The 27,001-nt window shown below is 47.4% G+C and overlaps 1 protein-coding gene across 3 annotated transcripts in view; it reads left to right on the plus strand.

Moving 5' to 3' along the window:
• TRERF1 (transcriptional regulating factor 1) overlaps nt 1–27,001 on the plus strand; it is a 753,074-nt gene that overhangs the window by 498,055 nt on the left and 228,018 nt on the right. For all 3 annotated transcript variants that reach the window (XM_085612831.1, XM_085612833.1, XM_085612832.1), the window contains one exon: nt 25,183–25,249. In XM_085612831.1, the coding sequence (XP_085468957.1) occupies nt 25,183–25,249 (67 nt within the window). The remainder of the gene's footprint in view (nt 1–25,182; nt 25,250–27,001) is intronic.

The following is a 27,001-nucleotide window of genomic DNA, read 5'->3' on the forward strand; positions in this document are numbered from 1 at the left end:
TAGAAAGCTTGTCAACAGCTCCCACCACTCTGTAGAGTCATGGCGTACCTACCAAAACCTGGCTTCAGAACTGGCCTTGGTCCTTGTACAGTTTCACACCAGATTAGCATTGACTTTGAGAGGTGGAGTGTTAGAGAGAATCTTGGCAAAGAAGAATCTTTTAAACCCATATGACCACAAAATGTTTTGGTTACAACAACATCCCTTTTCCGTCGCAAGTCTTCTCAAGAGAGGCATTATATATAAGTATGCTGAACCTCTACTTGTTGTTGGCTGTCTTCTACCAAGCGTAGTAAAGGTCCTTTCAGACAAATCCTTGTTGTGCATTATATCATCATGGTCGGTGGTGTAGGGCATGGCTTTGAGGTAATCGGTATTGGGTACTGAAAATATAATTCACAGTTATGAAAATAATATAGAAAAATGAGAGAGCCAAAAGGGAACTTTGACTGGGGGGGATAACCCCGTGACCTGGAAGGGTGCCGAAATAATCCCCATATTCAAACAAGGGGACAAAGGGGACCCCTCAATTTTCAGGCCTGTTAGCCTCATAGATGTATCCCAGAAAGTCTTTAGTAAAATGATGTTATCACATCTCCGCTGTTGGATAGAGAGAGGAAAACAGCATAATCTCCCACTTGCAGGCTGGTTTTAGAGCTTCTACCAGCACTTTAGATCATGTGTCCCGCTTCCTTTTGCTTATCTGGAAGGAAGTCCCAATCAAGAGGGGCCACCTGTATGTCATGTTTGTAGATCTCAAAACGGCTTTTGATTCTATAGATCGCACCAAGCTTTCGGCTGCTCTTAGGGACCTTGGGCTCCCTTGTGGCTTGCTTCAACTCCTGGTCCGTTTACATCAAGGTAATTATGCCAAAGTCAGTTGGAACTTCGGCTGCAGTCTAACCGATAATGTGCTTGTTTCAAAGGGGGTGCGCCAGGGTTGTGTCTTGGTCCTAACTCTGTTTTACCTTGTATATGAACGGGCTCATTAATGATCTTTATGACTGTGGAGGTGTCCCGCCAAAATTTGCAGACAAACGAATTCCCTCGCTCTTATTTGCAGATGACATGTTGCTCATCTCTAAAACCCCAAAGGGCATTCAGAAAGTTTTAACTACGTTTGCAACAACTTGCAAAGACTGAGGCCTTGAAATAAACTGCTCTAAAACAAAGTGTATGGTTTTTAATCCCTACAAATCCAGGGGAAATTGAGGTTGGGTGTTCAACTATTATAGCAGGTCATGGTCTTCGATTATCTGGGAGTTAGAATTAGCGACAACATGCATGGACTCCCCAAATCCAGAAGAGCATGCTCACACTTCAGCATGTGGACTGTGCAATAGTAAAGAGAGTTAAACGATCAACCTTTCACCCAATTTCTCCCATATTAGAAATACATCGGGACAAAGGATTGATTGCGGCCCTTTATTGGGCTGAACTGTGGGGGATGGAGTATCTGAACCAATTAGAAGTTGCAGAAAATAAATTCCTAAGATCGAGCCTTAATCTGAGCACAACTCTCAGTCCCCGTCATCTTGAAGATGGGGGGACCGAGCCAACCAGAGTGAGGCTTATGCCACTTCCCACTGGTGGGTGGCATAATAGGGGGTGTTCCCACCCCAAGGAAGGGACCTATTGGTCCCTACCTGTAACTTTAACTTTAAATTTAGTTTTATGGCGCTACCCTGAACCTTGCCTCCTCAGACAAGCAGTAACCAGAAGAAGAAGGACCGAAGAGCCGTGCTGAAGAAGAAGAGGAGGACACCAACTGACTTGACCCCAGTCCTCCCGGCCTGTCCCGTCCTTGATCGACTACTGCAAAATCATGGTGTGTCCTGCAGCCAGCAGCCCCCAAGAACCCGGAGGACCTGCCCTACCTTCCCGAACCAGACTTTGTCTCCCATGAGCACCGGATTTGCTCACCCACAGTCTCTGGTTCCAGCCGGTGCCACAAGTCTGCACCACTCTGCACTCAACACCCAAAGCCCGAGTTCGAGTGGCCCAACACCCCGAGGAGGTCTCCCTGACGATCCTGACCCAAGATCCAGTGACCCCTGACCTGCCTGCAGTCGACGCCGGCAGCCTTAATCTGGAGGGTTCCCCCAACTGCGACCAGGAGCGGGTAAGAAAACCTGATGTCAAAGGACACCCCTGCACTTGACACCCCACGGCCTTGGATGGCCCAACTGACTTTTTCCAGGCAACTCCCAGCTTACCAACTTACCTCTCCAAGTGGTGGTCGCCTCCAGAAGATCTTCGTCCATGAGTCTGCAGTGTTTTTGCAACCCCAATTGGAAGTAACAGGGCACCCAATGCCAAAATAGCACCCTGCATCCGGCCACCCTAGTGATACTGTGGGTGCACATTTGGTGCTAACTTGAACCCCCCTTTGCCCAGAGCTCAAGTCCAGAAGCTTTGCTCCCTCAACCTTGTGGCCTGCTCATGAACAGCCACCAACCAAAGGCCCCCTATCCCTCATTGGATAACATTGGGTCTCAGCACTCTGCACACGGCCGCCCTAGTGCCGCTGAGGGTGTTTTGAGAGTGCATCCTCGACCATGGGGGAACCCTATTTCTAACCCCAGAAAACCCACTCCCAAACCTGAGTACTTACCGATAAGTCGATACATTGTTTTCTCCCATAGGACTGCATTTAACTGCTTTCTTGTGAAAATTGTTCTGTGTGGAGTTGGTTTGTATGAAACCCTAAGAAACTTCAAATATACAAAAACTGATTTACTTACCTTTTCTCTAGGAAATGTCCCGGTGTGATATCTAAACATATCACACTAAGCACAAAAAGTAATTAAAAAAATTAATCTGAAAAGTAACTTGAAAAGTAATCTGTAAAGTAACTGAAAAGTAATTTAAACTGCTTTACAAACAAATGACTTACCTGTAACCAATCCAATTACATTCAACTGCATTTAAACTGTATTTACCTGCATTAATCTTGCAAAGTGTTATAATACTTACCTGTACCAGGCCCGGCTTGGTTCTAGAAAATAAAATATAACTAAATAATATTTTTATACAAACAAATTGGTCTGAGTTCATTCTTTGAGTGTGTGAAATCAATTCTTGCCTGAGTATGTACAAAAAATGCTAAACAAAACCATGTGATAAAGCCTTCCTGCTTGCCCAGCCTAACACAAATAGAGAGTAAGGTATTATCTACTTTAACCTCTGCCTACCTTTGGGGATCCACTGGACTCTGTTAACACGATACCTTACTTTGGTATAGTATATACAGAGCCAGCTTCCTACATCGCATCCCTATGCTGCACCCTGACACTCATTAGAGAACATTTTCATATAATTGTTGTTAATAGTATAGGTTGATGGTGTTGCTGTTTGCAATAGGTTTAGGAAATTAACATGACGTGGTTGTCATTTTAATAAACCTCTTAATTACTGATACATTTAGTATAAAGTGTTTCAAAAATAGATGCCCCCAGTGGGTTACTAATATAAGTAAGTGGTTTAAGTAAATTTTTTTTTTTGGGAAAAACCTTTATTTACACATCGAATATTCACAGTCATGGGCCTACAACCGCCTGGGCCGGCCGCTAATGTAGAGAAAACAACAATACAGCAGTTAGAAGAGCCGAAGCGAACCGCACGCATAACGGCCGCAGCCGCCCACAACTAGACATAGTATTACAGAAAGGTTTCTTATTAACTTTTTATAAATGAAACAACAAAAAGAAACTTACACCAGGCAAAAGAACTCCATTAACAGGGACTTGCTCTCTCATGGGCGGGGGACAACAGCGACAACGCGGCCAATTACACATTTATTTGCGTGAAAAAGGGCCGGGGGAGGCAGGGAGAGGATCGGTCATCACTCCCGCAAAGCGACCAGGAGCATCAAAGTCAAGGGGACATCGTTACGTCTGGTGCGACCACCAAGGGGGGGGGCGCAGATATCTCCCCGATAGGAATTCCAGGGACCCCACATCTTACTCCATGCCCTAGGCTTGCCTCTGGCCACATAAACCGTCTTCTCTCGGAACATGCACCAATCCATGTTTTCTTTCCATTTCGTAACTGTGGGGGGCCGGCCGGACCCCCAGAGCTGCGCAATGTCCCTTTTGGCGATCATGTTGCCCAAAGTCACCCAACGTTCCTGTGCCACATCGCAGTCAGTCGGTTCCCACACATTCAACACACATCGCCGAGCCTCAGGGAGCAGCGCCACACCCGTAACCGCCTCCATCACTGCATGTACACCAGTCCAGAAACGTATCACCTTCGGGCACTCTCACAGAATATGAAGAAAAGTACCAAGCAAGCCACAACCGCGCCGACATAAACCATCACTTGTGTAACCCATGTGAAGCAAGCGGGGACCGGTGACATAGACCCTATGTAGTATCTTCAACTGCACAAATCGAAGGCGAGCCCGTAGAGCAACCTCCCTCAGTGAGGCTACGGCCGCGACCCAGTCCTCGTCATCCAACTCTAGGCCATCAGCGATGTGTGAGAAGGTCCGCTCGAGTATTAATCAGTTTTTTGTAGATCAGGGAAATAGTACTATCTGGCAGGTAACCATCAAGCAGACGATCTTCTAACGGGGAGGCCTCGGGGATAACTGCAGGATTCGGGAAAGCGGAAAGTAGCGCATGGCGCATCTGCGCATAACGAAAGAACTCCCTCTCGCTCAGCTTATATTCCGTCCGAAGAGCTTCAAACGATTTAAAAGCGCCCTTCGTCCAAAGATCCCCCACACGACTAATTCCGATCAAGTCCCACTTCTCAAAGCCTTTCGAACGCCATAAACCTCCCAATGCGTCCGACGCATACAGTGGAGTCGCACGAGACAGACGGCCCGTCCATCCCGTAGCAGCGGTGGCACAATGCCAGGCGCGCACCGCATTTTTCGTAGGACCGGTCAATTTAGTACTTCCCTTCGTAGAATAAAGCGCCCTATTGAAATCTCTGCCCGGCAACAGTAGCTTATCCATCTCGTACGCGGGGTTTACCGCCGGGCCGTATGTCCCATGATTCACTGCCACCAACTGGGACGCCCAATAATATTGTCTAATGTCAGGGAGAGCTATGCCACCGTCGTACCACGGTAGGGTCAATTTAGCGAGAGCAATGCGCGGTCTCCCAGCCCAAACTAACTGCCTCTGTAAGCTCTCTACCTCACTGAAATATCGGGCGGGCACCACGTCCAGCGTATTCTGCAATGCATACAGAAAGCGTGGAAGAGACATCATTTTGAATAAGGCTGCCCGGCCAAGCGGCGATAGCGGGAGCTTACGCTAACGAGCTACATCGGCCCGCAGCCGCTGGAGCGGAGGCAACAGATTCAGAGCATAACGGACCGCCGGATCGAGGGATACGTGGATACCTAGATATTTGAATCCAGAATGTGAAATCTGAATTGGACAGCCACGCGGGAGAAGAGGGGGGTCGCCAGCCAGCACATAGACACAGGATTTCACCCAATTAATGACAAGCCCTGAATTGCGACCAAAGGAATTCAATACATCAAATAAGACGATCAACGATTTCCGCGGGGAGGTGAGATAGAGCAAAATATCATCTGCGTAGAGTGACACGCGATCCTCAAACGTCGGTGTCCACCGAATACCCGCCATGGAGGGTTCCCACCGGAGCCACGCCGCCAGGGGCTCCAACGCAAGAGCAAAAAGAAGCGGGGACAGGGGGCAACCCTGCCGCGTGCCCCTGCCAAGCAAAAAGGGGGCAGAAACTCTACCATTCACCACCACCTGCGCCAGTGGTTCCACGTATAACAACTTCACCCATCCAATGAATCCAGGTCCAAAACCAAACCTAGCCAGCGCCGCCCAGAGATACGGCCATTCCAGCGTATCAAACGCCATCGTGGCGTCCAGGGACGCCAAAATGGCAGGCTCCCGAATAGAGTCAACTCTCGCGAGGACTCCATGGAGGCGCCGCAGGTTCAGCGCAGTGTTGCGGTGCGGAATAAAACCAGACTGGTCCGGGTGTACCAGGTCACCGATGACTTTAATCAGACGATTAGCGAGCACTTTAGCGAGAATTTTGGGTTCAGCGTTTAGGAGGGAGATGGGCCTATAAGACGCACAGCAATCGCGCGGCTTGCCCTCTTTATGGAGCACCACAATGGTCGCTAGACGTTGATCACGCGGTAGGGCGCCGGCCTCTCGGGATGCAATAAACATCTCGCGGAGATGAGGTGCCAACCTATCTGGACGAAGCTTGTAGAGCTCGATCGGAAGGCCGTTGGGGCCGAGAGCCTTTCCTGAACGGACCGAGCGAATCGCTGATGCTATCTCATCGTTTGTAAGCGCCGCGTCCAGTAGTTCTTTATCATCGACCGAAAGGCACGGCAATGCAATATCTCGCAGCAATTGACGAGAGTCGTCTTCTGGCCTCTCCGAAACCGGAGAGTAGACGTCCCGCAAATGGTCCGCAAAGCAGCTCACAATCTCCCCCGGATCCGTAACACTCACACCATCAGCACGCACAATCACCGGGACCACACGACTCGCTCGCTCTCTCTTCTCCAGCGATGCAATCAACCTTCCAGCCTTGTCACCAACATCATACAAGCGCCCCTGTTGCTCCCTACTAGCGAGCTTGGCAGCATCCGTAACCAACGCCCTGTAATCCGCTTGTTTCAGGCAAAGGGCATAGAGTTTGTCCCGTGTGACCCCCCGCCCGAGATCCTCTTCCAAGTCAGTTATGTCCGACTCCAGGCGTACCACCTCCTCAGTTTTACGCCTCTTAGCATGGGAGATCAAGGATAGGGCCTGCCCACGGATGACCACCTTAAAAGCCTCCCACAACGTTACGGCCGATGAAACTGAACCCTGATTTTCCTCAAAATAACGGTCCAGAGACTTAACCAAAAGGGCACGAGTTGTGGGGTCATGCAAATACCAGGGATTAATCGGGGCCACCCTCCCCTCTGCCCCCATGGCCACATCTAAGTGGAGCAGGACCGGGGAATGATCAGCAATGCCACGGGCCAGATGTCTGACCTCCCCGATCATTTGGGCTTGGGCGGCCGGCATCAGCACATAGTCCAATCTAGATAAGGAGCCCTGGACGCCAGAGTGAAATGTAAATTGGGCGAGCCCCGGATGCATTGATCTCCAACAGTCCACAAGCCCCATAGTGTCGATAAAGCCACCCAGCCATGAGTGCGCCCCGGGGAGGTCTCTGGGAGGGTGCCGATCCTCTCTACCCGACACCACAGAATTGAAGTCACCACCCACCAGCAAGAGGCCCTCCGGGAGCCCAAGCAGCAACCCTCCCAAGTCCGCAAAGGTAGTGGTTTGCAACCCCGGGGGGACATAAACTGAAACCAAACACAAAGTCCGTCCTTCCCACCGGCCCACCAACACCACATAGCGCCCCAGGCCGTCGTGTATCACCTCATCAATTTCCAGCGGGAGAGAGGATCGAACCAAAATGCCCACCCCTCTGGAGCCGGTAGTAAAACCAGAGTGGGCCACCAAACGGTAGCCCTTTCTATTCATAGCATGGCATGAGTGTCCCACCAAATGCGTCTCCTGCAACAGAACAGCATCAGGAGAGAGACGTTTCAGATACTGTAGCACCACCCCTCGCTTCAATCGGTCCCCCAAACCATTGACATTCCATGTTAAAATGCGCAACCCCCTACCCCCCATTTCCACAGCAACGGACACCCCACCCACGTTGAGAGCTAAAAACAGCACACTGATTGCCTGGTATAAAACGAACACCACACAAAAACAACACCCCTACCGCCACCCCCCCAACTCCCGCTACACACCCCCCCACCCTGCACCGCTGCACAGGACCATTAAACCACCCCAACTCGCAGTGTGCCTGTCGCCCCACCATAAACCTACTCTACGGAAAGAAAGAAAAAAAAAACCCCCCGAGGAGGAAGAATCTCACCAGATACCCCACGGCCTCCCAATGATGAAGGAAAAGTAATGCAGTCCTAGAAAAGAAAAACCCCAGTACATCAAACCCAAGTCGGGGGTGAACACAAGATTGTCAAGGAACCACAAGTCATTCGTTCACCCTTGTTCCGCTGATCCACCACCCTCATCCGCAGCTCGTTCCTCCCCGCCGTGCCAACGGTGCAAAGTGTCAAGCCAGTCCTCAACCGCCTCGGGCCGGTCGAAAAAATGAGTCCGTTCTTCCAGTTCAATACGTAGCTTGGCCGGGAAAAGCATAGAGTACTTCAAGCCCATGTCCCTCAACCGCCGCTTGACAGTCATAAAGCCCATTCGCTGTTTTTGCACCGATTGTGTACAGTCAGGATAGAAACTGATGTCCGCATTGTCATATTTCGTCGGGCCATGCACACGGGAGGCCTGCAGGATTGCGTCACGGTCCCGAAAGTTGAATATCCTGGCAATGATAGGTCGCGGTGGGGCCCCATGCCTCGGCCGGCCCCCCGGAACTCTGTGTGCCCGCTCCACCGTAAAGAAGTTGCTGAGGCCTTTCGGCGCTAGTTTGGTCAGGATCAGATCTTCCACAAAGAGATCGACCGGCCCATCCTCCGACCTCTCCGGCACACCGATGATGCGTACATTATTCCGCCGGGCCCTGCTTTCAAAATCCTCCAGTCTCTTAGCAGAGAGGTCGCTGAGGGCCCGCAAACTACGGATCTCCGTCTGCAGTTCAGAGACATCCGTCTTGAGGCCTGATGACGTGAGATCGAGCGATTTGACCTTCTCACTAGTTTTTGACAGATCTGCCTTAAGTAGGTTGATATCGATCAACACGGTGTCCAGCTTGTGGGCCAGCGAGTTGAATTGCTGGCCGACCGAGGCCTTCATGGCGTCGATGGCACCCATGACATCTTGTAGTGACAATTCCGTCGAGGGTGACGGGCCCTCCTTGGCTGCATCTGAAGGCCCACTCGATCCGGGAGATCCCTTCTGCTGGGCATAGCGGTCCATGTTGTTAGCTTGCACGTAGCTACCCCTCCGGGGAGCTCTAGACTTGTGCTTGTCACCGTCCAGCCGGGTCGTCATCACTCAGCAGGGAGAGCAGATCTAATATGCCTGTGAGGTGCAGCGATCACCCTGGGGAGTCCACCTGACTGATGGACAGCCCCCTTTGTAATGATTTTAAGTAATCAAACAATAAACTTATCTTATCTTATCAATGCCACTCGACCGCTACAGATCGATCCCAACGCAGAGTGACTGCGAGCGCCCGCCACCAGACTCGTAGAGGAAAGTCAAAAACGAAAGTGAAACCAGGGGGGGACGGGCCCGCCCAAGACCCCAGAGCCGTTGTTGTTCGATTGGAGCTCGGGGACAGTGCCAACTCGAGTCCGGGGTGGCGCCACGGAGCGGGCCTCTTTCTGAAGTGCAGGATAAGTCGAGTTCCCAAAGTCCGATTTAAGTTCCGAAAACGGGAATCACCTCCGCTTCAGTTCACCAGGAATATTCCTTCAGATTAACAGGATTACAGCCAGGATAGACGTGGGAGGTCGCGAGGGTCCCGGGAGCCCTGTGCCTACGCGTCCATCTTGGTTGCGCGCTAGGCTCCTCCTCCCGGTTTAAGTAATTTTAATTCTGAAGAACTGCACATTTTTTTGCAAAGGAGTACTTTTATTAAATACTCTTCCTTTGTGTGATAATCTTTTTTTTTTGCATTCCATATATCTTACCGGGTTAACAAGTTTGTTTACAAATTTACAATTCAAACATCAATATAAAATCACTAGCATGCATGTTTCAGTATTTGAGTTGATACTGGTCAGCATTAAGTGGTTATGTATCAAAATATGTTGCCTACATGTAATACAGTATAAAATTCTAATCATGGGTTTTGGTGCTTCTTATCACGTTTGAAAAAACATGACATAAATGTGAACAAAGTATAGCACTATCTCAGGTGTCTACTTCTCGTGTTATTTCCTGCCTTCCGTGTGCTCTGTCACACATCAGAAATGTATTGAGTACAAGAACTCCTGACAAAAGCAGGCACTGTTCTTAGGAGCAAGAGATAGGTTGAACAAAAATCCTGGCTTCAGTCCACTACAAATACTGGTTATGGAAGAGAAGGGGTTATAGACTGATGTTGGATAGAGGATTTGCATGATTTGATCGTATAACTTTTTATGATATTAATACTACATTTTTGTATTGTTCATGGGCCATATTTATGTAGCTCTAGCTGAAGTGGTTGAAGGCTTTTTTTGGAATTAAATGCCAGGCATGCTCAATGCATTCTTCTTTTATCTATTATATTGCCCCTTTTTCACGCGATAAATAAACCTACTTAAAATGCCATATGCTCCAGTATATTTTATTTGTCTATCTATTAGCATAATAATTAATCAGGGTAATGGCACAATATAAGCTGGGATTAAGGGGAATTTGAATCCTGTCAGTGTCTGCCAAATATGGCCTTAGCAAAATCTAAAAGTTCAGATGCTTCAACATCTGCCTAGTGAAGATCCTCTATTACTTTATTTCCTTCCCGCATAAATGTGTGTTGGGTATAGTGGATGTGAACGTTAATTGTAATTAGGGCTCCCGGTTTTCCGTTTAAACGGATTTTTACATATAAATACAGACGGAAAACAAGTTTTCCATTGTCTGTATTTAAATGTAAAAACGGGAAAATACTACTGCCATGCTCCAGCAGAGTTGCCTCCAGGGCCGGCTTTAGGGCGGTGCGACCGGTGCCACCGCACTGGGTGCTGGCTTCCTGGGGGCGCCGTGTTTGAAAGTTTATTATGCTTTTGAGGCACCTGCTGCAGCGTTTCTTTTCCCCGGCAATTACCAGGCATCACATAAATGTCAAGATAACTCGTGTGATTAATTATCTTCCTGGAGAGAGATCAGCATTTTGTATAGTTGAGGTTTTGATTTAAGTGAAGTTAGTGCAGAGGGTAAATATGCCTGCAGCAAAGAACGTGTACGAAGTAGATTACAGAGTGCGTGTGATGTAAACAGATAAGCAGGTTACTACTTTCAAAGAGACATCCTTTTGTTAATTGCAATTTATAACTTAAAGTCCTAATCTAGAATAGTGAGCTATTAACATTGTAATGCTTTATAGCAATTGCAGCAAAATTTAAATTTTCATATAAAAGGTGCCTTCCTCATCCATGAACAAGCTGTTGGGTAGCACCACTATAGTTCTTGTATTGTTCCCCTAATCAGAAGGGGATAGTTGAGGTGTATTTTCTGTACTGTTGGTGCAATTTCAGCATCAAAGGGGAAAACAATGTCTGCTCATTGAAATGGTAAACTAAGACATCATCCGGTTCCATAGAATGCTTAATGTCATTCTGTCCTATTTTGATACCTCTACTACTTTGATTCCACCTTATGTGGTTTGCTACAGCCTCAAAAGGAGTGGGAAGAGCCACTGTCCTCACCCATCTAGTTATCACCCTGCTTACTCTTACTTTTGCCTTAAGGCTTTGATAGATGGCTAAAATGTACTTTCTGCAGGGAAATAACTTGGACTAGGGTGTGTTTGAGCTGCGGGGAGCTGTGCCTATGCAGAGATATTAAGCTGGGAGTTGTTTACCGTATGTTCTTTGTCTGGCGGTTCACTGCAAGCAGTCAGTGGCATTTCGAGGTTTGTGACTGAGCTATTCTCTAGAAGCAAACACACCACCCTCCCCTCCCCAGCTTTGTTTGACGTCTCACAGATGCTTATTATCTTAATCTGTGAAACAGAGTAGTAAGGGGTCACTTGCCGGGGCTACTCAATTAAAAAAGTAAGAAATAAAAACCATATCAAAGTTACTTCTAGAAAAACATAAATTCTTGTAACTCAGGGTTGCAAATACATCACTGAAATAGAGAGTGGTAATTTAGCAACTCAATCTTGTTCCTTATCAGAGATAGGCATAGCTCCTTCAATTGACATATCGTGGCCAAGACCACACTTTAACTGTGCCAAACCACTTTTCCTACTGAACCCACAGTAAAATAAATCTCTCCAGACACTGACCATATTAACCATGAAACCCTGCCGCTAGAAGGAGTGAACTCAGTTTATTGACGATAGCATGAAACTTTGCCAAATAAAAGAGCTTTAGGGCCAAAGCTATTAGATCCTTTGTAAGCAGACAGTGATGCACGTAGCATTTCTTAGGTCTGGTGTAACTCAAAGACCCCTTCAGTTCCCAAGTCCAAATGTCAGCCCTTTTGTGCTGAAGGATTTATGTTCCTTTTCGAAAATTCGGAAAGAAAGCTCAGGTAGACTCAAAAGATCCAAAGAGCTAACAAGTACCTACACATACCCTCTATTTTCAAACAGAAGATATAGCCTCCCTTATGAGTTGGGCGTGAGGCCAAAAGTCCTTAAAGACCCTAAACAACCTGGTTTGTAGAATATCTCATATTTGTTTTGTAAGTTGTGCAAAAATAAGAGAGTGGGCAGTCAAGACCTCTATTCAGATGCTAGAAGCCGGACAAAGGCAGTTTTGTCAATTCAGAGTCTTCAGAGCAACCCACTGTAAGGAGCAAAGAAACACCTGAAAGCAACACTTCTATAATTAATTCCAAATAAATTGGGATCCAAAAGTTATCGATAGATAGGGTGATAATACTTCATTTCCTTCAGGTGTGATGATGCTTCCCTACCTTTGATGCTGGTGCCCCCAAGATGCAAACTTTAAATTTGTCTGAAAAGGCTGGTCAATTCTTTGATTTGACATCCCTTTTTCTCATGAGATCTATGCCAATACCAAACATACTATTAGGGCTAGCCAGGATAAAGCCCAGTGCTTTGAATCATTGCCAGAAGGCTTAACCCAGGGTCATAACCAATTCTTCCAGATACTGAACTAAGTTTTAAAGGGAATTAAAAATATTAAATTAGTGCAAGCAGCAACTACTGCCCTGTTACACTCCAAAATAGATCAGATTGATGATAAACATGTCCAAGTTGAAATCCGAATTCCAACCTTAGAACAACACGTTTCAGATTCAGGAGACCAGCAAAATATGTTTCTGTGAAGTAGTAAAGCTCTCAAAGGATATTTTGTGGGTCAAAAGCAAATAGGAAGATCTGGAGAACAGTGCTAGGTGGACTAATCCAAGAATCATGGGTACACCCAAACACTATGAAGCAGGGAGCTCAGCGATTGATCTTATCTCAAATGTCATTAAAGATTGTATTTTTCCAGAATTTCAGTGAGCTTTAGCTACAAGTAGAGCCCATTGCATAATATTCACAATCTCAAGGCCTTAATCTTTCCCTTGAAGTATACTGGCTAATTTTGCAGACTACAGAATTAAAGAGAAGATCCTTCAGCAAGCAATTCAGAAGAATTTATTAAAAGTTCAAATGAATTTGATTTTCAAGTCTTTTCTGACATATCTGTTGAAATGGGCAGAAACTTGTTACTAAGGGTGAAACAATGGTTATTTCACAAGCACAGGTAGCTACATGAATCTTGAATGATAACTATCAAACTGTATAAAAAGGTTGTTTTTGAAGACTCCTGAGCTGCATGTTTAGTACCCTATACTCACTGTAGCACGAAGGTAGCATTTTGGGAATATGGACATTCCATGGCACCCTTCAGGGGCAGAGAGGGGTTCATTAGGTGGAAAATGCAATTGTTACCATGGGGCAGGAATAAGGGAGGTTACAATGGGAGGGAAAGAAGGTGGCGGGCTCAGGGGATCTACAAGGTAGGATGAGCAGATATTTCAGCCACATAGGGCTCACACGTTTTTGCATTGTCTGATTAGGGATTAGTAAAAAAAAAAAAATGTATACAATGTATGGATCTGAAAGCACAGGGTATATAATAATATCAGGTTACTAGCAAGAGTTTTCTTAACATGTGATCACAATTATTGACCTTAGAGCAATATCATTTAACTCAAATGGTATTATACATAACATATAGCCAAATCCGTGAAAGCATGGATTCTGAGTCACCACTTTTAATATAGTATTATTAGAATCACATTGGATTAGACCTGAGCTAAATAAGATCAATATGTCTCGGAACAGACCTCAATACCAATTTATTTCTTCCACCTTTGATTTTTAGGACAACATAGTAACCAATATTAAGCTAGCACATTCAATCCAAGATACATCCTGTCCTGTCAAATATATGAAAAAAAACAAAGAGGTGCGGAGCAAGGCACTATCCATGTTCTTTAAAAGAAAAACCAATCCTATACATTCCATAAAAGTCCTGTAATGAATTCCCATACTAGATTGATGAATTGTGGTTCCATGTTTCCTTTTTACCCCATTCATAAATAAAGAGATGACCGGAAAATAGACTTAGTTTATTAGTTGATATTTTTATTGCAATCATTTGGAAACCAAATCAATGTTTTGCCAGGCCGCAATTGTAGCGTCTATGGTATTAATTTCTTGTTTGAGAGTGCCTCTACGTGTGTGTGACAGCATACATTTTAGTGGAACCGGGTGAGCGTCCCCATCTTCGACCGCAACACGCGGTATAAATTTGTGGTGACTTCGCCAATAATTCGCATATTGCGCTTGCGCACCGAGATAGTATAAATGCATATCTGAAAGAAACACGTTAGTTAGATTCCTCACCTTAGAATATCCCCAGGCGTCAGACTGGATCCGGAAGATTTTTCGTCAGCAATACCCCTTGCGCGTCGCTAGGCGTCGTCTGCGGCTCCGCGTCCGTCGTCGGCGTCGTGCGCCGCGATGACGTCGTCGGAGTACTTAGACGCCGCCCTCGCGCGCTGACGTCAGTTCTTCTTTTTTCCGCGCCAGTAAGCGCAGATCCGGGAGAGCTACCCCTTTAGTCAATTTTTGACTAACTTTTTTGATCCTTTTTGATCGTGTCTCGACACCGGTGCCGGTAGGATGCCTGGGTTTAAAGCCTGTACGGACTGTAACCGATTGATGTCGGTTACGGACCATCACCGCCGGTATCTTTACTGCTTGGGCCTCGATCACGACGCGGAGTCGTGTTCGGACTGCAAGGCCCTGACCTCGACGGCTAGACGGGAGCGGTCCCGTAAGCTTCTCGAGATTCGCCACTCGGCTCCGCGCGCCTCTCGATCCCGGTCCAGGAGGAGGTCCAAGGATCGTTCGCGGAGCCGCAGCCGACGTCACCATCGGTCGTCGGGATCCAAGTCTTCGGGTAAGTCGAAGCATTCCAAGAAGTCCAAGAGGCGACATCGCTCTTCGGACTCCCCTCGCCGGTCGCGCGACTCGGTCGAGGGTCAGGGTGGTTCCACCCCCGCGGCTCCGGCGGAGCCGCAGGCGCCGCTCCCGTCCCCATACCCTCCGGTCCCTGGGACTGACGCGACGCCGGCGGAGGTCAGTGCCTTCCTCTCGGCCATGAGGAACCTGGCTCCGCCGTCGGCGCCCGCTGGCGCGCCTTCGGGCCCCGCGGACCCGACTGGGCTGACTTGCCTACCGGTGGCTCCGGCCCCGGCGCCGTTGACGGCTCCGGCCTCGACGCCGCAAGCGCCTGAGGGACCCGTTCTCGAGTCCCCGTCGACGCCGTTCAACCTTGTCACGCCTCCTCCGCCGGCGTCGACACCGGTTCCACCCCCGACGCCGACGTCGACTCCGCTCGACGTCGTGCCCCAGTTCAGTCCCGCTCCGGGCCCGGCGCCGGTCCGGCGTCGATGGACGCCGAGATCGACGCCGCTAGAGACACATTTTGTCTACCGCCCGGCTCCGTTACTTTCTACTCTATACCAGGAGTCGGATGATGGGGACAACTGGGAGGGATCCGAGGATCCTATGGCCGCTCAGGCTCAACTGTCCCAGGACTGGGCAGATGAACTGGGGGAGGCCAGTGGCCTGGATACCTCTCCAGACACTGGATTTGTCTCTCCTCCGACCGTGGCTTCGGAGGAGGGCGCTGCTTTCTCCGTGGTGCTGCGCAAGGCAGCTGCAGCCCTTGGGCTCGAGCTGCCTGCCGTGGCTGTGAGGACTAACGTCCTTACTGAGGTGCTTCAGTCTGCAGCAAGCTCCACTGAGCCTCTGCTGCAATTCAATGAGGCCCTCATTGACGTTCTGCAGGGCACCTGGTCCAAGCCCTCCACAGTTCCTCCTGTGGACAGGAACGTCGCCAGGTGCCACCGCCCTGCTCCGGGCGACCCCAGTTTTCTGTCCCAACACCCTACCCCCGAGAGCCTGGTTATCCAGGCCTCTACCTCCCAATCCTCCTTCCCGACCGCCCCGCCGGACCGGGATTCCAAGAGACTAGAACAGTTTGGCAAGAAGCTGTTCTCTTCCCTTAGTTTGGGCCTGCGGTCTTTGAACACCGCTTGTCTCTTGGACCGTTATTCCCACTCTCTGTGGGATGCGGTGGAGGACGCGCTGCCCCTGTGTCCGGAGGAGGTCCGGACACGCCTTACCCAGGCTCTGGCCGATGGGAGGGATGCCGCGTGACATGCTATACGTTGTGGGCTTGACACCACGGACTCGCTGGGGAGGGCCATTTCTACCACAGTGGCGCTTAGACGTCACGCCTGGCTGCGGTCCACGTCATTTTCGGGCGATGTCCAGAGCACTCTCATGGACATGCCGTTTGATGGCACTCGCCTGTTTGGCGAGAAAGCGGACAGTGCGCTGAACCGCTTTAAGGACTCCCGGGCTACGGCCAAGTCCTTGGGCCTCTCGGCCCCGCGGTCGCAATCTTCCGCCTTTCGCCCCTTTCGTGGCCAAGGAAGGGGTGCCTCCTCACGTGCGCCTAGCCACCAGCCGCAGAACCAACCTGCGCGCGGTCGCGGACGTGGTTTCCGCCGAGGTGGTTCTGGAGGACGACGAGGTCAGCCCACATCCACCATGGCATCATCCGCCTCAAAGCCTTCCTAGTCCGAGCTTTCAGGCCCATTCCACGCCAGTGGGCGGCAGAGTTCGCCATCACCTGCTCCACTGGCGGTCCATCACATCGGACAGGTGGGTGCTGCAAATCGTCCGAAGGGGCTACTCCCTCCCCTTCGAGACGACCCCTCCAGCCATGCCACCGCAGCACCACCGTATCTCGGGGGATCATTTGAATCTTCTCCACGAGGAAGTTTCCGCCCTCTTGGCCAAGGGGGCCGTCGAGCGCGTTCCGAGTCCAGAAGTAGGTCGTGGTTGTTATTCCCACTACTTTCTGGTTCCCAAGAAGGGCAAAGGGGGCCTACGCCCTATCTTGGACCTCCGGAACGTCAATGCCTTCCTCCGGAAGGAAAGGTTCAAGATGTTGACCTTGGCTCAGGTTCTAGCTGCCCTAGACCCCGGAGACTGGATGGTAGCGTTGGACTTGCAGGACGCATATTTCCACATCCCCGTCCTGCCGGCCCACCGGCGTTACCTGCGGTTCACGGTGGGCCCAGAGTACTTTCAGTTTACCGTGCTCCCCTTCGGTCTCACCAGTGCCCCTCAGGTGTTCACGAAAGTGATGGCGGTGGTCGCAGCTCATCTGCGCAGATCAGGGGTTCCAGTCTTCCCCTATCTCGACGACTGGTTGTTGAAGGCGGGCTCGCCCCAGGCAGTCGTCTCCCACCTCCAGACTACGGCGGATCTCCTGCATTTGCTGGGGTTTTCCATCAACGTGCCGAAGTCACACCTGAGTCCCTCTCAGAAGCTCCTTTTCATCGGAGCGGTTCTCGATTCGGCGCAGTTCCGGGTCTATCCACCAGAACAGCGGGTCCGGGATATTCAGGCCCTGATTCCCATCTTTCGGCCTCTATCCTGGGTTTCGGTCAGGCTAGTGTTGCGGCTTCTGGGGCTGATGGCCTCCTGCATCCTACTAGTGCATCACGCCAGGCGGCGCATGCGGGCTCTGCAGTGGGACCTGAAGTTTCAGTGGGCCCAGCATCACGGCAACCTGTCCGACCATGTCTTGATCTCGGAGGGCACTGCACAGCAGTTGCAGTGGTGGCTCACGGACCGCGATTGGGTCATGGGCAGAAGCCTCTCCCTTCCCCAACCGGAGCATGTCGTAGTGACGGATGCGTCCCTCCTGGGATGGGGTGGCCATATGGGAGAGGCGGAGATCAGAGGCCTCTGGTCTCCGGCGGAGTCTCGTCTCCACATCAACCTGTTGGAGTTGAGAGCGATCCGGCTTGCACTGAAAGCCTTCCTTCCCTCTGTCAGGAGCAGTGTCGTGCAGGTGTTCACGGACAGCACCACCGCCATGTGGTATTGCAACAAACAGGGCGGGGTGGGGTCGTGGACCCTTTGTCAGGAGGCTCTGCGCCTCTGGACGTGGCTGGAACACCAGGGCGTCACCCTAGTGGTTCAACATCTGGCGGGCTCTCTGAACGCCAGAGCAGACGAACTCAGCCGCCGGTGCATGATGGATCACGAATGGCGTCTGAACTCCGAAGTGGCGCATGGTCTCTTTCAGCAGTGGGGAGAGCCTTGGTTAGATCTATTCGCCACCGAAGAGAACGCGCAATGTCAGCAGTTCTGCGCGTTGGAATTTCCAAGGCGGCACTCGCTCGGCGACGCTTTTCGTCACGAGTGGAGTTGCGGTCTGTTGTACGCCTTTCCGCCTATACCACTTCTGCCCAGAGTGCTGAAGAAGATCAGGCACGACCGGGCCCAAGTCATCTTGGTGGCTCCGGACTGGGCACGAAGGTACTGGTATCCCGAGCTACTCAGTATGTTGACCGATCCTCCGATACGTCTGCCCCTTCGGGAGGATCTTCTGTCGCAGCAGCAGGGGACGGTCCTCCACCCGAACCTGTCCAGCCTCCACCTCCATGCGTGGAGATTGAGCGGCGGCAGTTGATGCCATTTGACTTGCCTCCTGAAGTCTGTGATATCATTCTGGCAGCCAGGCGTCCCTCCACAAAGACGGTATACGCCTGCCGGTGGAACAAATTTGTGGCATGGTGCACAGCAAAGGCTGTGGATCCCCTTTCCGCCCCTCTTTCTGAGGTTCTCCTCTTTCTTCTTTCTTTGGCCCGGCAGGGCTCTGCCCTGGGCACCCTGAAAGGTTATCTTGCTGCCATCTCTGCCTTCTTGCGGCTTCCTGATCAGCCTTCTCTTTTCAAGTCCCCTGTAGTTACACGCTTTCTAAAGGGCATTACTCACACGTTCCCTCCTGTTCCGTTTGTAATGCCTCAGTGGGACTTGAATCTTGTCTTGACATTCCTGATGTGCGCTCCCTTCGAGCCTCTTCACAACTGTCCCCTTCGTCTTCTGACTCTTAAGACTGCTTTTCTGGTAGCCATCACCTCGGCTAGACGGGTGAGTGAGCTCCAGGCTTTATCTTCAAAGCCTCCTTTTCTGTCTGTTCATCCGGACAAGGTTGTCCTTCGGCCTCGTCCCTCCTTTCTTCCGAAAGTGGTGACTCCATTTCATCTTGGGCAGTCTGTCACCTTGCCCACCTTCTTTCCGCCTCCGCATCCTTCCAAAGAGGAAGAGAGGCTCCACCGTCTGGACCCAAAACGTGCGCTCTCCTTTTATTTGGACCGCACAAAGCAGTTCCGGGTGGACGACCAACTTTTCGTTGGATACGTGGGTGCTAAGAAGGGGAAAGCTGTGCACACACGGACCATCTCTCGGTGGGTCGTTTTGTGCATCAAAATTTGTTATTCCTTGACAAAAAAGGACCCTCCTGCTGGGCTGCGTGCCCATTCTACTCGGGCCACTGCGGCTACTACTGCTTTGGGACGAGGTGTCCCTTTGCAGGACATCTGTCAGGCGGCGACGTGGGCTTCGCTACACACGTTTGCCAGGCATTATTGCCTTGACAGCCAAGTCTGGAGGGATGGCTTCTTTGGCCGTTCTGTCCTCCAGGACTTTCTGGTGTGATCTTGGTTCGCAGACCCACCACCGGGGATGGTATTGCTTGGGTATCTATTCTAAGGTGAGGAATCTAACTAACGTGTTTCTTTCAGATGAACAAGTTACTTACCTTCGGTAACGATGTATCTGTAAGAAACATTAGTTAGTTAGATTCCTCACCGACCCACCCATCCTCCCCGTTCTGCGAACTGACATCTAGGGTTAAGGTTATCCTTTTCAGGCCCCTAGATTTTATTTTTGGCACCAGTGTCGGTCTTTGCATGGCTCTGCGTTCCTGGCGCGGAAGGCTAAGTACAAGAACTGACGTCAGCGCGCGAGGGCGGCGTCTAAGTACTCCGACGACGTCATCCCGGCGCACGACGCCGACGACGGACGTGGAGCCGCAGATGACGCCTAGCGACGCGCAAGGGGTATTGCTGACGAAAAATCTTCCGGATCCAGTCTGACGCCTGGGGATATTCTAAGGTGAGGAATCTAACTAACTAATGTTTCTTACAGATACATCATTACCGAAGGTAAGTAACTTGTTCTTCAGGCACACTAACACCCTCCCCCCTTACTGTAATCTAGTGTCAGGGTGTCTCAGCTCACGCTGGCCTGTTTCCCTCCCCAGATCAGGCACACTAGCAGAGAGCGCATGTTTTTGAAAAAATGATGTGTCAACTTTATTGGCATATTACTGAACAGGTACAAAAATTGGGGTAAGACAACCATCTTGATGAGGGCCATGCGATCTGCCAGTGACAGCGGCATCACCGACCAGTGAGCAACTTGCTGCTCAAGCTTGGCGCATGCAACTCCGTAATTCTCCGTATTACTACATCTGGATCACGATGAACCCACACCACTAAGTATTTAACAGGATCAGAGGACCATACAGTAGGGAAGTCCAGAGCGTGTGTGATTGTGCTTTTGGTCAGTGGAACCCCCAGTGACTTACACCAATTAATGCTGATCCCTGAAAAATACCCAAATCTGATATATTCATGCAATATGGGCGCCAGATATACCTGCGGTTCTCTAACAAAGAGCAGCATATCATCTGCATACAAAGATATGCTTACAGGTCTGTGTGCAAATCGTAGAGCCGCCTCCCTGTGTCGCTACCTAATGATGCAGACTAATGGGTCCAACATTAGAGAGGAGAGGAGCGGTGTCAGAGGACATCCCTGCCTGGTTCCTCTTCCGATCCGAATTGGGCTTGACGTGAACCCCCCTATTCAAACACGCGCCGTGGGGTTCGTGTATAATAAACACGCCCATCTGTTGTAGCCCAAGGGGATTCCTGTTCGTTGTAAGATGTGGAACACAGATCCCCATTCTGTAGAAACAAATGCATTAGCAGCATCCAACATTACTGCCGCCGCTTGTAGGTCAGCGTTAAGTATATGAAACATCGCAAAAATTATGAGAAAATTGTGTGACGTAGATCTGTCTGGTATGAATCCAGATTGGTCCGGTAGGACCAGGTTTGGCATTAGCGGTTGAAGTCTTGTGGCTAAGATTTTTGCCAGAATTCTAGCATCTATGTTGTTGAGTGATAGGGTGCAGTACGACTCACAGCGCGCGAGTTCCTTATCTTTTTTAAATAAAATTATAATTAGTGCTTCTCGTAGGTTTGGCGGTAGGGTTCCCGTTTCATATGCTTCAGCATACATTTCTAACATGTACGGTATTAATTCATCCGCGAATGCCTTGTAGAATTTGCACGTGAGGCCGTCCGGTCCCAGCGCTTTCCTGTTTGACAGTGAGCGGATTGCCTCACGAATGTCAGCAGCTTTAATCGGCTGACACAAATATTCTCGCTGACCAGAGGATAGCCAGGCCATGGTTATAATCCAAGTCAACATTGTTTTAAATCCATTTTACCCTTTTTTGGTTCTCCCTTAGATTGGAAAAAAAAACCTCTATAAAATTCAGTTTAAGCTATTTTTCATTACAGTAGTCGTTGCCAGATTTCTTAATACAGCAAATTGGAAATACTTCTAGACCTTCGACTGTTGGAAGAACTTGTTAAAAAAATGCAAAGAGTATGGAAACATGAAAGAAGTTATTCAGAAATATGTGTCCAGTGAGTCGATATCATAAAATTTGGGATTTTTGGGATACTGAATCTATTTGCTAGGAGGAAGATGTGAAGTAAAAAAGGAATGTAATTAATTTTGTATACATTTCGCACCAGATTCTACATTTGGTGTGGATTGTTCATATATGTTTTCATCCTGAATAAAAGTAACTTAAAAACACACACATTTTCAGCATCTAAAGTTAGTGTCATTGCCTCAAGACCACTGTGCTACATTATTTTCAAGATGTGTAGGATCTATTTGGTGTTAACATTCCCAATGCCTATATTTCATAATTTGATATTGCAGCATTGATCTCCATGCACGCTACCAGAAGGTGTTTTAGGGTTTTGTCAATCTCTTCCTTGCACGAACTGCATAGTTTTATCCTGTTTCATAAGTACAGGTGACTACTCTCTATTATGTGTTGCAGTATTGTAAACACCAAGGGCAAAGTAGCCAATACACTTAACATGTTATTGGGTAATGTTGGAATTATTGGAAGCCTCTCAGATGATTTTTTGCTTCAACACTGCAAAAAACAAAGCTGTTTAGAGACATCTTAGATTTTGCTCAGGTCTCTTAAAACAAAAGTCTGTTATGTTAGAATTCAAAATAAACCCATCAATTATTTTCCTCTTTTTGACTCTTAAACTACCAATATTCAACATCGGTATTTGTAATTTCTTGGGTACTGATGGACTTGGTGGCTCAACGTGCTACCTTCATCATTCAAAACTGTATTCAGGGCGTTTGGTGATTTTAATTTAGTAGCACTATACTGGGATTCTGTTACTTTACAGTTTTTTTTACACCTGTACCTCTGTTTCTTTGCTACTGTCCACATAAATTGTTTGTGAACTGTGTATGGGGCTCTCCAGGAATCATTCTTTCATGTTTAATTATCATCATTGCTTCTCAACTGTCCCCAGTGAACTTGCAAGTTTTAGAAATCGTTCAAACATTTTTGATATTGGATACCAAGGGATGGTACTTAATTGAAATGTGTATTGGTAGATGCAGTACTCCTATCTATTGCTTTTCTTGCAATGCCATCACTATAAGATATACAGCACACACATTTTATTTAAGCATGAACTTCGAACACAGTATTTCACAACAGTTTTAGAAAAAAGCTTCAATGCAAATACCTTCTTGACTTCAACCTTCCACAAATCTTGAAATTTCGTAATATTTTCCCAAGATGCACTTTGCGATTAGCTTTAGTTAATGTACGCCTCCCAAGATAGGCATTTCTACTTGTCAGAATTTGGGCTCCAGTACAGGTTTCCTAATTCAAAAGATCATTTACCATATAGTAAACTCTCAAGCTGAGAATCCCAATCGTCCCACCGCCCCTACAGAGGTATGGTATGAATCAAGTATAGCCACAGGCACAGGGGAGAATACAGGAATTGGGATATACAAAGGCTCAGATGAGGTAGGGAAGCATCTGACTCTTCAGGCAGAGTGCAGCTGTAAGGAACCCCGGGGACAACTAGATACTATTTCAGATATCCTGACAGCTGCATACACTGCAGCTAAGTATCCAAGAAAGTTTGTTAGAAAGTGCAACAAAAAGAGAAACCCCAGATAAAAGGAACTCTCAACCTAAGTGCCCACAAATTGTTAAAAAGGAACTCAAAGTTTGAATGAAAACTGTAATGATGCAGGAAGCCATGTAACACATGAATAGTGGCATGGCAAGGTACTGAAATGTGTGGCTTTAAATAATGATGCTATCCTGAATGCCTGGGAAATAGTCACCAACCCTAAGGCCCACCTATTTAGACTCCCTTACGTTTCTAGCAATCAGCTTCCATCGACTAGTTCTCACGGGGAAGGAGATGTAAATACAAAAACACACAGACAAAAATGTAGATCAGGTGCAGTTCACCAAAGTTACTCCCACATCTGCTTGGTTGGTATTCTACTCCAAAGAGGCTTCAATATACCCCAGCCATTCCTTGATGTAATTCACTCACCACATATGGCCAGTGACCGGTTCTGCAAGGGAATCACACGCAAACCACTTGAGCCAGAGAATAACACTACTTGCTTGAAGACATACCTCTAAAAAACACAAAACAATATTGACAAAATTGTCATATAACATTAGACAGTGTGACTCCCATACTAATCACAATGTAGAGATTAAAATAAAATTGAAAAAAGAAAAAAATGACCATATAACTTATACACTATATATATGCACTCATACAAATAACATTGTAAAAATCTAAACATAACAGATGCACATATTTAGAAAATTGCAGATATGTAAATTATTAATGAATTATAAAACAAATGGCATATCCCGAGCTAATATTACGGTACACTCACCCAGGCATATCATAACATGCTGCATGCCCCAAACCATCTGAAAACATAACCGATACACATATTTAGAAAATTACACACATACACAATGTTAATGAATCATAAAAAAACATGACTCTTGTCTCTTCCAACATTACTTTGCATACACTCAGAACACATCGTAACACAATCCATGTCCCTAACACGCACACTTTTTAAAGTAGTTTTTGATTGGCATTTTAGAGAATTTATATTGTTTAGACTATAATGTGTATAGCCATTCCATTATATTTCATTATTATTTGTTTGTCCTTATTGTACAGAACTTCACTGCCATCTTGTTTTCATTAGAACTAAACAACACTGAAACATTAACAAAATAACTACACAGCTGTAAGGCAGGGGGCAACTTTGCATGAGTTCCCATCCATGAGTGTGCTTTTGTCAACCCAGTTCTGAGAGCAAATAACCACAGAACCATTGGGCTACCCTCCACAAAATCCTATCCTTCTGCAACAAGCTAAAATACTCCATCTGTTATCAGGATATTACAGTAGCTGTGTTCTGTGGCCTTACACTGACATGATAACACTGTTTTAAGATATAAAACACCAGATACCACTTCCGCTTCAAAAAGGTCCACAAAACCACCAAGAAATCACAATCTGCTTAGCTCAGTTCTAGGAGTGGACCTCTGCTGCTTGTTTTGTATCTAATAATTGAAGAACTGTTAGTAGTCAAGGTTAGTGCAGGACCATACACCGACCCAATACCCTGTAATCCTGAAAAATTGCATTACTTCTGTAAGAAGAGTTACAAACCTAAGTTTAATGTTCAACACATGATTCATATTCCTCCAAGAAATGAACAACTCATCAAACAAATGTCTATACTTATCTTTGCCAGAGTAGACATCTTAAACAGTATGATCAAGAGGTTGCAAGAGATTTGCAGAGACATTGTTTCAAAAATAGTTTGAAACGGCATGTGACTATATTCCTTATTATTATTGTCATACTTTCATAATTGTGTACACATTTTCTTCTATTCTGATGCTTCTGTACTTGGAATTGTGTTCTTCCTTCAGATAGTCTAGATGGTGGAAGCATTCCTGTAACCCCGGGTCCTGGAGAACAAACTATCGATATTGAACCGTAAGTTCATTTTAATATAGTTATTATATAGCTTGCAGTGTTCTATTTATGTCTATGTTCTATATCACCAACTCAAATGCTTTCTATTTCTCTGGAATGAGACGCCTTGGGAGAAGCCGAAAGTAGTATAATTCAAAGGGGGAAGAAGAGGGCCATTGCCTTGACCTCTAGCAACATTTGCTTTGTATTTATTTTCACTCCGTGGCAATTGTTCTGCTTTAATTTAAATTCTGTTTGGAGTATTTCTATTGGGTTTAGACATAAACACATCTGCAGCATAATAATATCAACTAAGCATGAAATGGTTCCTCTGTCATCACCATTTTACTTAAAACCGTATGAAATATACAGTCTGCTCAAGGCTCCTTTTTGGAGGCAGTATTTCCAAACAAGGGGGTGGGTGGGATGGGTTAGTGGGACAGGAGGCAGAAGAGAGGTATGTGCTAGAAAAAAGTATGTTAATTTTTTTTCACTTTGTTTTTATTGAGGAAATGCTGAGTCATCTGTATATATCCTGGCGCACGTGGTTACAATGTGCGAGATTGACATAAAAATGGTATACATACAGTCGAGTGCCCTCCCATTGTTCGCAGTGGTCCCAAGAATAACCTGGGACTAAGTCCGCGGTAAACATCATAAAGTAAATTTCCCCGTGCCAGATGTATTGAACAAATCCCATGGAACAAAACAAGTGTAACAATAACAAAACAATGGGAACAGAATACAGAACCAAAAACTCAGACAGCGATTGGCGGTGGTGATACAACCTTTACTTTCTCAAGTCATATAAGTGGTCTTGAATACATTCTGAAGTATATTAATTTAAATTCTAATCTAGTTGTTTTTTATCTAGACCTGAACATGGTCACACTACACAGCCAGGCAAATAACAGAACACAGGCATTACTCAGACAGACTTTGAAGAAAGGCTTACTCCTTGACCCTTACGATAAAGTAGACATTATCAAAATGTGTTTGGCCAAATTGTGAAATTCACTTGGTATGCCAGTGTCTCTAAGATCCCTTGTCTTCAGCCACTGCATGCTTGATACATATGTTCGTATTTAGTTGCAAAGTATGCATTCATTAGCAGTAGTCAACCAAGTAAAATGGAATGGCTATATATTTTGTTAGCTGTATATTACATTTCATAAACATATAACAATGGTTTCACAGTTCTTATACCATTGTTAAATATAGTTGTTGTTTCTAGTTGCAGTGTGAAGTGGATTTTTGGGTACCAGACAGATTGACCCAGCCACACATGGCAGCTATCCGATTCTTCCTTTCTCAGTGATTTGATTGCTAGAGCTTCTTGGTGCTCAACAGTTTTAAGTAATTCAGCTTTGAAATATAACTACTTTGTGGCCCTGACACCGTGGAGGAGGGAATCCTCCACAAACCTCGCACTTGGCTCCCACTCCTGCCTCAAAACTACAGACAGTCGAGTTCCTTGGACACCAGGGAATCTCCTTCTACTCTCTTTCTGAGCCATGCAACCACTAAGACATGGGCCTAACTTCGCCCCCACCCAAGACTAGTTTACTATCAATACCTCCATCTCAGGTGCAAGTTTAATACCGAACAATGACCAAAGCATTTTCTAGCGGTAAACAGCCATATAATATTCGAGTTACAGCCCTTACTACACTCCTCCAGATATATTGAAGATCCCCTTGTTTCCCTCAGGATCATCCCGGACTGCTCTTGCTGTACTGCGTGAATGGACAAGATGACCCAAGAGCGGCAACA

Source organism: Triturus cristatus, chromosome 6, assembly GCF_964204655.1.
Source record: "Triturus cristatus chromosome 6, aTriCri1.1, whole genome shotgun sequence".
In the NCBI taxonomy this organism is placed as follows: Eukaryota; Metazoa; Chordata; class Amphibia; order Caudata; family Salamandridae; genus Triturus; species Triturus cristatus.